General features: G+C 45.1%; 1 protein-coding gene across 1 annotated transcript; it reads left to right on the top strand.

Annotated features, from left to right (window-relative positions):
- The first annotated feature begins 1,554 nt into the window (after positions 1-1,554).
- Positions 1,555-13,281, top strand: LOC108496698 (cytochrome P450 3A9-like). The gene is made up of 13 exons (XM_017813651.1): positions 1,555-1,721; positions 4,410-4,503; positions 5,067-5,119; positions 6,215-6,314; positions 6,919-7,032; positions 7,304-7,392; positions 8,429-8,577; positions 9,476-9,603; positions 10,272-10,356; positions 10,695-10,855; positions 11,286-11,512; positions 12,294-12,456; positions 12,660-13,281. The coding sequence occupies exons 1-13, from the start codon at positions 1,651-1,653 to the stop codon at positions 12,756-12,758; spliced, it is 1,533 nt and encodes a 510-aa protein (XP_017669140.1). The 5' UTR covers positions 1,555-1,650; the 3' UTR covers positions 12,759-13,281.
- Positions 13,282-14,796: the final 1,515 nt, after the last annotated feature.

Raw genomic sequence — 14,796 nt, forward strand, 5'->3', positions numbered from 1 at the left:
TCCCAGTGACTATAATTACCCTTAAAAAAGACCCAAAAGGACAAGGATTGAGGCTTATTTTGACTGAGGATGGAGAGCCCTACAGCAATCCTATTTCCTAAATGAACTGTATTAACCTATTTCCCAACGCAGTGAGCTGGGAACATTTGGTGTACCAAAAATTTCAAATTTCAAGGCTATGTCAAAATGTGCAAAGAGGAACCCTGGAGAAACAATCACTGCTGTGACCAGTCCCTGAATGGGAAAGCACCTATTTAACCACATGCTCTTGCAACATCTCTGAATCAAAAGAGGTAGAACCCAACACAGCTTTGGAAAGCCGTGTCATGAACTTGTCTGTTCATGTCAAACCAAAGGAGACTGTGTTTATTACAGAATAACCTGCAACTGAGCTGTCTCTGAAGGTCAGAGCAAAGGCCAGGCAAAGGTGAAATGAGATACAAGTGCTGCTGAGGTAAGGCAAGATGACAACTCTTGGAATGTCTGATATCACCCTGTGGACAGAGATCCACTGATCAGTCACCTAAGCATGAATCACAGCAACATCCTCGGAGACACAAGGCTTTTGACAGGCCACATAGTGTTATAACACCCAGTTATTTGCACCCAGTGCAGACAGTAAACTCCCTTCTGAAGGCAGCAGCTCTGCCTGTCCAGAGGCAATCGCTCGTTTTTGAGTTCTGAATGAATCTAAATGAGGACCTAAAAATGCTGTAGTGCACATCTGTGCAAACCATGGAGCCTCCTGCTCTGACATGATCCCCTCACTAACAAACATCACCCAAATAGCCCAGTATTCTTCACCATCATAATCTCTTAGCACATCCATACCTCTAGGACACTCTTACTTTCCACACCAGGAAACCCTTTACAAAATCTGTGTTTTAGCTCTACTTCTGCCTTTTTTCCCAGCTGCTGCAGAAGGGTGGGTGCTGGTTTCAATCCATGAGCTGGTGTTTTGGAAAAGGTGGTACTTTAACTGCTTACAGTTGTGGAATGACAGTATTTCTCTCACAAAACTCCTGGCCATGTGCCAGCAAACAAGATACACTTCTACAGCCTTTACAGGGGGCAAATTCCTGCCTTAGTTAGAAGCTGCTTCTGATCAATGCAGCCAGAAGCAGGCAGTGCTTGCTCCTCACAACAGAAAGATATTTTAAACAAAAATCTTAAATTCTGTCGAAGTTAATTCATCTGCCAGAAGAGATCTTGTCATACAGTGTGTGAATAACCTTTTCACTTCTCTTTCCCTTTTGTAAACCAACTCTGACACCTGCTTTGGGATTTACCTTTTCATTGTAACTTGGTTTTATTTAGTTTGGTGGAGGAGCCCAGGAGCATTAGTCAATAGGAAGTCAGTTATTACTTACAAAAGAGAAACCAGGTGAAACGCTTGGCAATGTATGCCTTAAATAATTTGAACCTCAGACAGTTCAGCCAGGCACTTGTCGCACACATGAATCATGTTTTTCAGATTAGCATACTTTGCTACCTTTGCCTTCCACTCCACCTCCTTCATGATAGAAGGAGGGCCCTAAATCATATGACAGGATAGAAAAGATTGCACACTGCCAAACAGTGTGCAATTTCCCACAGACGTGGGACAAACACATCAAGGCAGAACTCAAAGCCAGTCAGAGAAGAACTGAAATGAACCTTCTCCCTGCCTTCTCTACAGAGACATGGGCCCTTTTGCTTCTTTTCGTAGCCCTCCTGGTAGTGTGAGTAAAATATTCTTTATTGATTCTTTGCTCCTGCCTTTTTCCTCTTCTTGCTATGTTGTTCACTTCCATGCAGCTAATCTGCTGAAGAGCAAACAGTAGGTGTGATTTCCAGTTTGCCAGCACCTAACCAGGCTCTGGGAAGTAGCAGGAAGAGTCTAAAGACTGTACAGATGAGTGATCTTGCTCCAAGGTTTGGAGTATTCTCATGCAGCTATGATCTTGCTGCTAAACATCAAAGGAATAATTGAATAGTGATGATTCCAGGTATTGGTTACCAGCAGGGTGCTGGCTTCAGTCAGGATTATGATCCCTTAGGTTATTTTCCAAAGACATACAGCTGTGCCTCCCTGAGGCTGAGGCTGCTAGGGATGAGAGTCAGCAGAAGAAGACCCTGCTGCAAAGAGAGCAGCAGAAAGACACCAGGAAAAGAATATTCACAGAGCAAGTTCTTACTTCTCCTGACTCCTACAGTGCCCAGGTAGGATGCTCCAGTGACGAGCACTTGGATCTGGAGGGAACCTTTCCAGGAATTTGATTTGCCACACTCTTGCAGGGACAGCATCCCATGTTCATCCTCACAGCCCGCCCTTGCTAGGGGAAGAAGTGAAGCCCAGAGCAAGGTCAGACACCTTCTCCTGCCTTTTGAGACAAACTCCCACAGGCAGAAATGTACCCTATGGGAGCTGTGCTAGTGAAAAAATTCTTTCCCTGGCTTTGCTGATGCCATTCAGCACTGCTGGCTGAACCCCCTGTGCTGGGACACAGCATCCCTGCTGGCAGCCCCTGCCAACAAGGCTGAGCTGACAAACTGGGTAGTATTGACAAGCCCTGAGGCAGAGACAGCGTGTTGCTAACCATAAACCTTAACGATTAATGTGGTGCACACGAGCACAGCCCATTTGTCTGCCCTGGCAATGCTCCAGCCACAGCAGCTCTATAAGTTTTAGCCATATTTTTCAATCCATTTCCTGGGATTTGGATCACTCAAAAGCCTGTTTGGGGCAGACTCTTAAAAAAAACCCCAATACCAAACCAAGCAAGCCAAAAAAACCATCCTTGTTATTGACCCAACCCCTCCAATTTCAGTAACTTTTTGGTCATCTAAGATTGCTGGTTAGCAGACTTCCACCTCCAGCAGACCCTTGTAATTCTGTTGTGGCAAAAGGGACTAAACCCAGATCTTTATGCTCTGATATCTGAGCTAAATTAGAAATTTCACTGCCTTGGCACAGGGAGGTTGTTTAGATGCTTCTTATCCATCTGAGGCAACACTGTTCCAGTTCACACATGAGAGAATCTCAGGCATTTCTAGTTCACATACATGGTAGGAAGAAGTAATGATTATTCCCTGGCTTCACACTGAATGGTTCTTCTCAGCCTGCAGAAAACCCTGACACATTTTAGTTGTAAGAATGTTAGACTTTTTCCCCTATATTTTAGACTATATTTTCCTGGCTGTGTTTCAAGTGGATTAAGCCTAATTTATGCTCCTCTAGTATTTCTGGGTTTTGTAACCAGCCCAGCCTGACATTTCCTGGTCCTCCCACAGCCCTGGCTAGCTATAAACATTAAAGACAAGAATTCACAAACATTTGATACCTACTACTGAATTAACCTTTGACAGAAAAGATTAAACATTGACAAACTGAGCTCTGTGAAATCTTTCTGCACCTGAAAACACCCAGTTCCCTGTTTTTCACCTGCCCTGTTTGGGCCATAAGATGGGATCTGCTTTTGTGCTCTGGCAGAACCTGTGCTGGGTCTGGGATCCTACTTGGGGTCCCCCAAATTTAGAGAAGTATTACTAATTGCAAGGAGAAACCCTTCACTAAATCTCAGCCTGGACTTTGGTTTTCTAGATAAGCATCCCCAAGATCCTGTCTGAGCAGTTGCTGCCTTGTGGCCCAAAGAGGATCTCTGAGAACATCCCCTACCAAACCTTTGCCGTTTTACATCCCTTCTGCTGTGACCTGCTCACTTGGGAAGCTGCAGCTACTAACTAAAACCAAATATTTGAGGTGCTCTTTTAACACAGCCGAACACGAGCTTCAAAGGGCTGCAGCCCAGGCACTTTTTGAGAAACAGAAAGCCCTGAGGTAGAAGTAATAACTTTAGAGCTGCCAAAAAGGGTGCTTCAGAGGAAAAAAAATCTGCAAAGCTGTCAATAAAATCTAAAGAGAAAACCATCAAGACAAGACTTCTGCTGAGCTACAGCCAGACTAAGGGAGGGAGAACAATAAATAAAATTAAAGTACAGTTTGACAAAAGCCCTGTTTGGGACATCACTTCTGGCACTGCTTTGATTTCTCTTCAGTAAAAACATGTAAGCCTGGTTGGTGTTCCTTCTCCCAGCTCCCTTTTCTGCCTCTCCTTTGGTTGGCAATGAACTCCTCTTTGGGCTTTTGCTAAGGGCTTCAAGGTGCCATTTCCTCTGGAGCACCTATGGAGACAGTTGCTTTTACATCAAAGGGACCCTCTGAAGCTCTATGTGGCAGCCATGAGCCTTACCATGTTTATTAAGTAGTTTTTACAGGGCAATTTTCATTTGGGCCAATTTTTTTTCTGACTCCTGCATCAACCTGCTCTACTTCCTCTCCAAAGGGGTGTTGCTGCAGTCTCCAGGTTTAGGAAAGCTCACAGCCCCAATTCCAGTGATGTAACACTCCTGTCTTTTCTGTCCCACAGATATGGGACCTGGCCTTTTGGTGTGTTCAAGAAGTTGGGTATTCCCGGGCCACGACCTCTGCCTTTCTTTGGGACCTGCCTGGAATATCGCAAAGTGAGTGACTGAAGCCTTCCTGGCTCCAGAAATATCTGCCTTTGCTCTGTACAGCTGTAGCTGAACAGATACACGGGGATGATAAGTTATCTCCAAATGCCAAGCTCCACTGCAGCACGTGGGTTGTGCACAGGCCAGTGTGGGATAAGGCTCAGCAGCACAGACCAAGGGGCAGCCCCAGGGGAGCCCTCCAGGGTGGCTGATTTACAGCCACGCTTTGCCAGTGCCCTGGCAAACTGCTCATTCACAAGCACGGGGCACATTTATGCTGTCCATGATGTTTTTGGGAGGAGAACTCAGAAGGTACCTCTGAACACCAGTTTAAAGCTATTCCTCCCAACCCACCATCTCCAATATCATCCTCTCCGCTGCATCTGCTCTGAGATAATTCAGCACCAACTCGGCCAGAGTTCAAATGTTTGGACAATTCTCTCAGGCACATGGTGGGATTTTTGAGGCTGCCCTGTGCAGTGCCAGGAGTTGGGCTTTGATGATTCTTGTGGGTCCCTTCCAACTCAGGATATTCTATGGTTCTATGATAATTTTTAAATTGCTTTCCACAGGGTTTCTTGGAGTTTGACAGTGACTGTTTCAAGAAATACGGGAAAGTCTGGGGGTGAGTATGAACCACTGATCTCTACTTAAAGTATGAAGGGGAGAACAAATTCATTAGAAGAGCTCTTTTTTCTCTACCTGCAGCCCTGACAGTCCCAGCAGGGTGAGCACAGCAATGACAGTGCTGGTGGTGGCTGTCATTGAAGGCTGACAATGCAGGGCTTTGTCACTGTCACACCACACAGAAACTGCTTTGACCGATACCAGGAATTTTAGTTTAAGTCTGGTAACAAAAGGCCCTTCCCTGCTCCTAACAAAATCAGCAGCAGAACTATTTACTTAAGCAGGAATCTGGAACTGGGAGGTTGGGTTCCTCTGGTTTACCAACAGCAGAGGAATGTGAGTTACTCCCAAGACTGAGTGAAGAAGCTGATCCAAAGACTTCCTTGTGTTGCTGATCCTCACCTGCTGCAGCAGGACCTACTGCAGTTATGGTTGTTCTGCTCTAGACATCTCTAACAGCTTTTATCGCTGCTGTTATAACTTGGGCTACAAACCTGTATATCCTCTATGATGCATCTATTTGTCCCTATAGCAGCTTTAAAAAAATGGAGTTTGGAAAAATATATCTTTACATAAGCAGGGAAAGCGCATAAATCTACTTAATCTACATCTGTTTCAGGAAAGCATTCTGAACTGGCAGCTTAAAAGACAAAAACAAGGATTGAGTTTCCTCTCCAAGGATGTTTCAGTGCTGTCAGCCCAAGTCTCCAGACACCCAACTCAAGAGCCTGAAAGGGGTCGAACAAGTTTCCTTCTAATACTGTAATGTGTTTAAGTGCCTGGAAAAACACAGAGAGTCAGGGGAGAAAGTGAAGACACTTGCTTCATTTAGTATCTGGTCCTTTGAGCTCCTGAGCCCTGCTCATTTCCCAGTGAATTTGGAAGGTGTTTAGCCCCCTTTATCGTTTACAAAACCAGATGGGAGAAGGTCTGGGAGTTCTTTTCCATCTCTACTTCCTACATTTATGTACTTAAACAGCAAAGCTGGTGATGGAGGAGCATTTGTTTAACAAGTTGTTTTACAACCATCAGCCAAACCTTGCACCTCAGCTATCTGGGGTTATTTATCTGCCTCCTCTTCTCCCCCCACCAGGATTTACGATGGCAGGCAACCTGTGCTGGCTGTCACAGACCCCCAGATCATTAAATCTGTGCTGGTGAAAGACTGTTACTCCACCTTTACTAACCGGAGGGTAAGAGCAGAGCATCGTGAGGTACCACAGAGTCCAGAAAACAACGTGCAGGAGGGGGCAGGATGCCAAGAAGCATCCTTTTGGGATGAGTGGCTGCACTATAGGGCTTGCTATACATGGCCACTGTATGTCACTGTTCCCCTGCCTTACAGCCTGGGACTGCACACCCGGGCTGGCAGAGGAAGCTGAGAATCAGACAAATTCTGTTCTCACTAACACACACACACACATATATATATATATGGACGAATCTGAGTCTGTGTGAGCATGCAGGAATCTGTAAGGCCCAGCTAGCACACATGCCACCAGCTAGGAAGCAGTGGGATCCAGGGTTGTGACACAGGTGTGGGTACAGACACACGTGCAGGTGTTGAGCTTGTGGGGTTACTTTTTCTTGGGCTGGAAATGGCATCTCACAGCTGATTTACTGGAGGAAAGAGGAATATTTGAGCATATATGCCTTGAGAGAGGCTGTTTGTCAGGCCATAGCCTGCTGCCAGCAGTATGAAATAGCCTGGGCAGGGACTTACATGCCACATTCCCATCCTTGCAAGGAAGCTGCTCCCTTTTCCGAGATTAACACCTTGTCTTTTTCCCTGTCTAGCGTGTGGATCTAGCAGGGGTGCTGATCAATGCTATCTCATTAGCTGAAGATGAACAGTGGAAAAGGCTTCGTACTGTGCTCTCTCCAACATTCACCAGTGGGAAACTAAAGGAGGTAAAACACAGAGGAGCAGGTACAGACTAAATCAGAAAGTCAGTAGGCAGCGTTTGCAGGCTGAGATTGTCACAGGGGTCTGATTTCTTTAGTCAGAGCCTGGCAACTGTTTAATTTATGCCTAATTTAAAACAGAAAAGTCTTAAAATAAAACCTTAGCAGAGAGAGCTTATTTGTAAATATTCATGAAACTCTCTGTAGTCTTCATGAGCCTGTCTAAAAGGAGTAAAATGTACTATACTGAAGTGACCAAAGCTGGTTTTTGTTACAGATGTTCCCTATAATAAAGCACTATGGGGAAGTTTTGGTGAAAAACGTTGAGAAGCAATTGGAAAAGGACAACTCACTGTCTGTGAAGGAGTAAGTAGCTGCCAGGAGCAGCAGGCAGAGCAAACCTTCTTAGCAAGTGCTGTGTTTCATTCATTACCAGCAACGCAGATCCCTCCCTGGGTCAGCCACAGCTCTGAAATGAGGGATGGGGCCTGCTGGAAGCCCAGCTGGAAATTTGAAAGGCAAAATTTAAGCTAGGATCTTAGTAAACCTTCCTAGAGGTGGAGGTCCTGAGAGAATTCTTCCAAAGGGAATTAGATGGGGAGAAAAATGCTCCAGCACAGCTTTGTGAATCCACAGATCCAAAACACTCCAAACCTGCCAGGAAAACCCAGTTTTTCCTGCATATACTCAGGATATCTGTGCACCACCTTCTTATACCACAGAACACTGGGGTTGCTGACCCCTCTGCCCAACACACAGCACTGTCCATCATGTGCCCAATGCTGGGTGGAGTGAGGCTGCACAGTGGCCCCAAGTCTGTTATCCTCATGTGCACCCTCTGTATGGGCTCTGGAACAAAACCTCTGTATTTCATCCCCAATTTCAAAGCACAAATGCAGAAGGGGCAGCTGCACACCAGTAGCCACACACCAGCAAAGCTCTCCCCTAAAAAAAACCCATAAAAGAGAGGGGTTGGACAGTTTGTAACATTATAGGGCTGTGCTGGGTTAAACAAGACCCTTTTCAGGGCATATTTGAAGCAAGGTGTGTTGCCACCCCTCCCCAAGAAGCTAACATGCTCGAGAGCCACATGCTGTCCTTCCACTAACCTATTCCCACAGCTCCATGCTGTTTTAAAATCCTTGGGAAAGCTGTCTGACTTCAAAACCTGTGCAGGCTTGAAACCAAAGCTCTCTCAAAATCTATCCCTTTCACTGCGTTTTTCAGTTACCACTGAATTTTCTTTTCCATTTTTCTTTTCTTACCATCCAATTTTCCTTTCAAAACCAGGGCAGGAGGTCCTATGAGAATTTATGTTTGAATGTCACATAGGCATTAGGAAAAAATACATTCACTTAGTCCAAATTTTTAACCACAGTCCATCTTTTCCACCTTTCCTCAGCATCTTTGGAAGTTACAGCATGGATGTCGTCACCAGCACTTCCTTTGGTGTGAACATTGACTCCATGAACAACCCCAAAGACCCCTTTGTCAGAGAGATGAAGAAACTGGTCAAGTTTGACTTTTTTGACCCTCTCTTCATCTTGTCATGTAAGTGATTCCAAATTATGCTTGGATAACTTCTCTTGCTAGGATGCAAGTCCACCTGGCCCTTGTCTCATCCTTTCCTGATTATTAGCTTCATGCTAAAACTCTGGGAAGGAGATGGGTGAAAGCTTCCTCCACCTTTGGCATCCACAGTGCAAGAAACATAGGAACATCCCAGCAATATCCAAATAAGTGTTGAAAAGCAAGTGAGGCTTGAGGAGAGTGGTGCTGTCTGAAATGCACTTTCTGGAAGAGAGTGCTGAGTGGAGACTGTAATTAGACGCAATTTCCTCCAATGCAATAGATTAGCAGCAATGGACCTTAAAATCAAGGTTAGATATCTTGCCAAGACCCAGGGAAAGTTGTGATCTGCGCACAGAGGAGACTCTGGTGCTGTAGATTTTAGGAATATGTACAAAAGCTCAAGATCAAGACTCTGTGATGAAGGAAATGCTCTGAGGGAGACTTGAAAATGTTTGTGTGAGCACAGCAGGGCAGTGAACAGCTCAGCCTGAAAAAGGAATTCAGAATTTTCAATATTTCTCTTCTGAGCCACATTCCTGCTGTAGTGCTGTACAATGTACAGAAGTAACCTGTCCTTAGAAAACAGTGCCTTAGAAATAGGAGGTGGAATATGCTTTGGTCATCTCTTAAAGGAATGATTATACCCAGCTTGGTTGTGCCCATTTGACAAGCCTGGGAGAGGGTAGCATCTAAAACTATCCCAAGGGAATGAGAAAGAGGAAAAAAAAGGGCACAGTCCAGGCATTTCTCAGGTAAAGAAAATAAAAAAAGGAAGGAATTTCTCAGAAGCATCATTACTTCCTCAGTGACATCCACAGCTATCTGATGTGAGGTGGAGTTTTAGAGTGTGCAATTGAATTCCTCATTTGTTTTTCAGTTGTATTCCCATTTGTTACTCCTCTCTTGGCCAAGATGAATTTAAGCTTCTTCCCCGCTGATGCTGTAGATTTTTTCATGAGATCCATTGGCAAAATTAAGGAGGACCGTGAAAAGGAGGCTCACAAGGTAAGGAAGTGTGAATTTGATAGCAATTGTGACAAAGTACACTGGAGTGAAATATAATTACAGTGATGATATCAAAGGTGAAGCCAAAGTACAATGACTTAACAAAACCCTGAATCTACTCAAGTGTAAACACTTGATTTTAATACTGTCAGAAAAGCCCCACCTGACTAGTCCTGGCAGAGAGTCAGGTGGACTTTGTACATCTGTGACCTGAATCTAAATCCAGATAAAGGCTCAGCAGAACTGGACTAAGCTTTGGTCTGCAGAACTTGTAATGAATCAGAGTAAGAGACTCCCTCAAGAAGATTAGGCAGAGGATGAGGGAGCACAGAAGAATCATCACATAAGCAGCAAAACCACCTTTAGGGTTGCAACTTCTCCTCCAGCTTTTAAAAAACTGCATCTGCTTCCTGGCAAAATTTTCCATTTTAGAGTTTGGGTCCCTTTCCCAAAATTCATTCAAGACACTGCTCTCCCAGCCAATGGCTTAACAAAAAGGACAGACAGGTGTCCAAACTAAAAAAGAAGTGTTATGTTTTTCAATAAGAAAGTCATATGCATTTTGGGGACGCTTGCAGCTCAAAAATTGTGCTCAGGCTATGAAATTTGCGTATCTGAACCTTCCAAGGAACCTGTCACCAAAAAAACTCTCCTGCTTTCCCTCTCAGGGCAGGGTAGATTTTCTGCAGCTGATGATCGAATCCCAGAACTCACCCAGCCACGAGAACAAGGAAACAAATCACTCATATAAAGGTAACAACACCCAAACACTCATCATGGGAACAGGGGCTCTGGGAGTGAGGAGAATATGGGGAGCTGTTTGGGTCACCACCATCTCCACTGACCAGAAGTGTCTGTCCCTTGCTGCCAGCGCCAGGGCTAAGATCCTTCAGCATCAGTCATTGATACTCAGGAAATCATCTGGTTCCTCTATCAACCGACTTTTTCCAGTCAGACAGAGTACTACAAATGCATTAGCAGAAAACAACTGCAACAAATCTGCCTCAACCCCACCTGTTGCTACCTGGTCTTTGCTGAGACCATCACCCAGCGCCAGTTTTGCTCATGTCCTGTGTCCTCTCTCCTCACAGCCCTGACTGATGTGGAGGTCCTGTCACAGGCATTCATCTTCATATTTGCTGGGTACGAGCCCACCAGCAACACCCTTTGTTACCTGGCCTATGAACTGGCCATGCACCCTGACGTGCAGCAAAAGGTGCTGGAGGAGATCGACAAAGTTTTGCCCAACAAGGTGAGGGGATGCTGAGTGATGGTGAGCACCCTCTGCCCCTGCTGCCTTCCTGGTTCAGTCAGGACAATGAGAGATCTTTCTTAAACACCCTCCCTATGGCTTTCCCAAGAGCTCCAAGAGACACACACTGAGACAACTCAGCCCTGTAGCGATTTTCTTTTGGCAGCTGAAACCTTCCTGCCACCCCACTGCACAAACACATTTGCCATCTCCCACACCCATGAACAAGTGGATGTGGATTTACAGGCATTTCCATAACTCAGGGAGGCAAAAAATTAAACCAATTACTCAACTTCCACCTTGCCTTTTTTTCTTCTATCTTGTTTTGTCAACAGTTGGGGCAGTGGGGGCTGGGGACACTCTGGTCTCTATGGTCATTTTAGGACAATCCGATTCTCATGCCAACATACCTGGTCCTGTCATCCTACAGGCTCCTCTCACATACGATGCAATAATGAAGCTGGAATATCTTGACATGACAGTGAGTGAAACCCTTCGGATGTATCCCCTTGGAGGGCGTCTTGAGAGAACCTGCAAGAAAGACGTAGAAATAAATGGAGTGATCATTCCCAAAGGAACTGTTGTGACCATCCCACCCTATGTCCTGCACCGCAACCCCGAGTACTGGCCAAACCCAGAAGAGTTCAGACCAGAAAGGTACAAAAAGCATAATAACAGGGAAGAAATATCTTGCTGTTTTTTCCTCACTTAGTAATTAAGTATTAATCTCTGATTGGCTTCCTAATGGTGTTCTTCCTATCTTTTTACAAACAATATGGGTGAGAAATTGCAGGCTCATGGGAATGTCATTTTAAGAAGAAAATGAGCTTTGCACTTGAAGCAGGGTTTCAAACAACAATCTTATTGAGAGAATAACATTGATCACAGGATCTCGTACGCAGTTTTTAGGCTTGCTGAGAGGGGGTAGATGGTAAGTTTTTGTAACTGCTGGCCATCCTCTGTATAATCCTCATTGCTGAACCTGTTCCCTTCACACAGGCTTCTACTAAATTTGTCAGAGTTGATCTTCCCAGAATTGTCTTCCCTCCTTGTTTTCAAGGAAGTGATAACCTTTCCTAGCAATACTGAAGCCATAGGCTACTCCTAAACAAAACAACTTGTGGATTCTCTCTCACTAAATACAACAGATGGAAATATCATTTTGGGACAGCATGTTGCCTAGGTTTTCAGCTTGCTTCCAACTTCTAACAATCTAGATGGACAGATTTAAAACCAAACCCTCAAGTGGGATCCCACCCTGCCCTGGACAAGGGCTCTGACACAGCACTCAGTTGCTGGGGTACCCTGAGACACTTTAGGAAAAAAACCCAAAGAAATCTCTACAAGGCACCAGCAGGAGATGTCTGGATAAATAACATATGTACGTTTTGGTTTTTTGCTGCCTTCATTTCTTTTCCCCAACCATGTAATTGTCCAGGTTCAGTAAGGAAAACAAGGAGTCCATAGACCCCTATACGTACCTGCCCTTCGGGGCTGGTCCCAGGAACTGCATCGGGATGCGGTTTGCTCTCCTGACTCTCAAAGTTGCCATCACCTCCCTGTTGCAACATTTCACCTTCCAGACCTGCAAAGAAACTCAGGTGAGGAGCCCATCATGGTTTGATGCTCTCATGTGAAGAGGTGGGTGCTGAGTTTCTCACCACGGGTGCCAAAACCAGACACTTTGCACTTCCAGGCACTACGGACCCAGTTTGTGCCTAAACCGTGGCCAAGTTTCTTTCCTTTAATCTCTACTTATTTAACTTGTCTATCTCCAAGTGTGTTTCTCCTCTTATTGTTGCAGATCCCGATGAAGCTGAGTTCAAAGGGGCTCTTAATACCAGAGAAGCCGATTATTCTGAAGTTGGTTCCCCGGACCAACACTGCGCCTGCAGGGAAGTAAAACCCAGCTGTGCCTGCCACAGTCCCCCAGCATCCAGTGAGTGCTGTGCTAACAGAGGGATCACACATCACAGGAAATGTCTCTACACATTCAGACACAGAAGAGCAGCTCTAGTTAATTCTAGAAGCAATTACTACATATTTACTAATAAACATAGCTGTCAGAAACGTAACATGGATCGCTGGGCAGTGACAATACACAACCCCCTTAATTTTGATTGCAGAAAACAAGAAATAAATCCAAATGAGGAGCTGATCATCCATTCTAAGGGGACTTCTCCATCTGGAGAGAAGGAATTACTGTCGCATTCCAAGAAAAACAAGGTGTGATGGAAATTCAAGCTGCCAGACCCTGCCGGGCAGGGACGGGCACCGTCCTTCTGGGTGTATCGATGCTTGAAATTTCATGTGTTATAATTGAGACGACTGGTGTGAGACTACATCCTAGTTACCAAACCCCTCTTGTGCCATGTGTTAATTAAACTAAAGTGTGTACAAATACTGTCATTAAAAATGTTTGAGAGCTGCTCTGTGTTGTGTATAGCAGCTGATCACTTCCTATTTAAAAACCGCTTTCAGCCTCAACCCTTGAAATTATCCATGTACATTGCTTTCCACTTAATTTAATGAATCAGATCCTTCATTTAACGCGATCAAACCCTCCCATTTGTATGGTATTTTGCAAACACTTTAACTCCCACCTCTTAGTTTGATTAAGAGGTTGCCTTCAGTTTAGCACCGGCCAACCCTTTTCCATGCTGGAATGACAGAGGATGGATTACAGAGAGCAGCAGCTCACAGGAGGTGGGGACAGCACTGCAGGAGGGCCATTGCTCCTGGAGAAACAGTCTGGACACAGCCTGTAGCTGAGCCTTTCCTCCCAGAGCCATAGATGGTTTTAGACAGTGCTCATAGTGGGGTTTTAGGCTGTTGTGATCTGCCCCACCCTTGAACTGTTTCAGAGCAGTCTGTGGCTTGGGCCCTATGGGCTGGTCCTGCTGTCAGCAGGATGCTCTGACCAAAGGGTTTATGCCATCCCTGACCATATAAACAGGGAGTATCAAAAAGCAACTGAGAGTTTCTCCCAGATTTGAATTTCACACACCAGTTCACCCCACTATATTGTGCTGGTCCTGACACCTACTGCAAACCAAATGAAGTCATCCCTTAACTTCCTCCTGGCATCCTTCAGTCCAAGGTATTATTTGCTGCATCATGCTCTATAATTTTCTCCTGTGGCCACATGCTTTTTTCTTTAGCCTGTCAGACAAAACTGCAACATGACTCAAATGCTACAATGCCATATAGTACAAATTTATTCAGGAATTCAGGTCCACTCTTTAACAATGGCAATTAAGGGGTTTGGGAGTAGATAGCCAACAGGGCAGTGGATTCCTGATCACCAGAAATCCCCAAATCAAAGCTGTCCACTTTTCTGGAAGATACAGCAACATTCACCAGACTCTAACTCAAGAGTAAGCAGCTTGTGGTGTCCCAAAAGGCAGATAAAGCAATTATAGTGCTCCCTTCTGATTCATCATCTGTGATAGACTGTTTGGGTTGTGCTGTGTACACAGCAAGGCAGTTGGGAGCGCTGCCAATGAGGCCCTTCCTCACTTTAATCTGTTGCCCATCTCTTACCAGGGGTTAAAACCGTCACTGGAAGAGCTGGGCTTGCCTGACTGCTGTGATGCTGCAGTGGCTTTGATGGGGAGAGTGCAATGCCCCTGCACAGAAAAATTAGTTGGAAAAAAAAAAAAAAAGGTATTTTCCCTGTAGAAAAATAGTGATATGCAAAACTAACCCAGATTTGAGGAAAGGGAAGGAAAGAGGAGGCAAACACAAAAGCAGTAAGGCACTTACATGCCAAAGAGCTGCTCTCAAGTCAAGTCGTTTTGGTGTCTCATGAGCAAAATTAGGTGCCTTTGCAGGGTGCTCAGAGCCAGGAAGGGTTAATCCAGCCACACCCCAAGACAGGCAGTCCCTGCCCGGCATGTGGCATCTCCAGGAATGAAGTCATTAGTGTAGCTGTACAGATC

The sequence above is a fragment of the Lepidothrix coronata genome, unplaced genomic scaffold (genome assembly GCF_001604755.1).
Source record: "Lepidothrix coronata isolate B3197 unplaced genomic scaffold, Lepidothrix_coronata-1.0 Scaffold41, whole genome shotgun sequence".
NCBI lineage: Eukaryota > Metazoa > Chordata > Aves > Passeriformes > Pipridae > Lepidothrix > Lepidothrix coronata.

Excerpts from the sequence above, each read along its gene's own strand:
- LOC108496698 (XM_017813651.1), top strand. The coding sequence starts at position 1,651 with ATGAACCTTCTCCCTGCCTTCTCTACAGAGACATGGGCCCTTTTGCTT. Across the intron at positions 7,393-8,428 it reads AACTCACTGTCTGTGAAGGA|CATCTTTGGAAGTTACAGCA; the intron begins GTAAGTAGCTGC and ends ACCTTTCCTCAG. Across the intron at positions 9,604-10,271 it reads GTGAAAAGGAGGCTCACAAG|GGCAGGGTAGATTTTCTGCA; the intron begins GTAAGGAAGTGT and ends TTTCCCTCTCAG.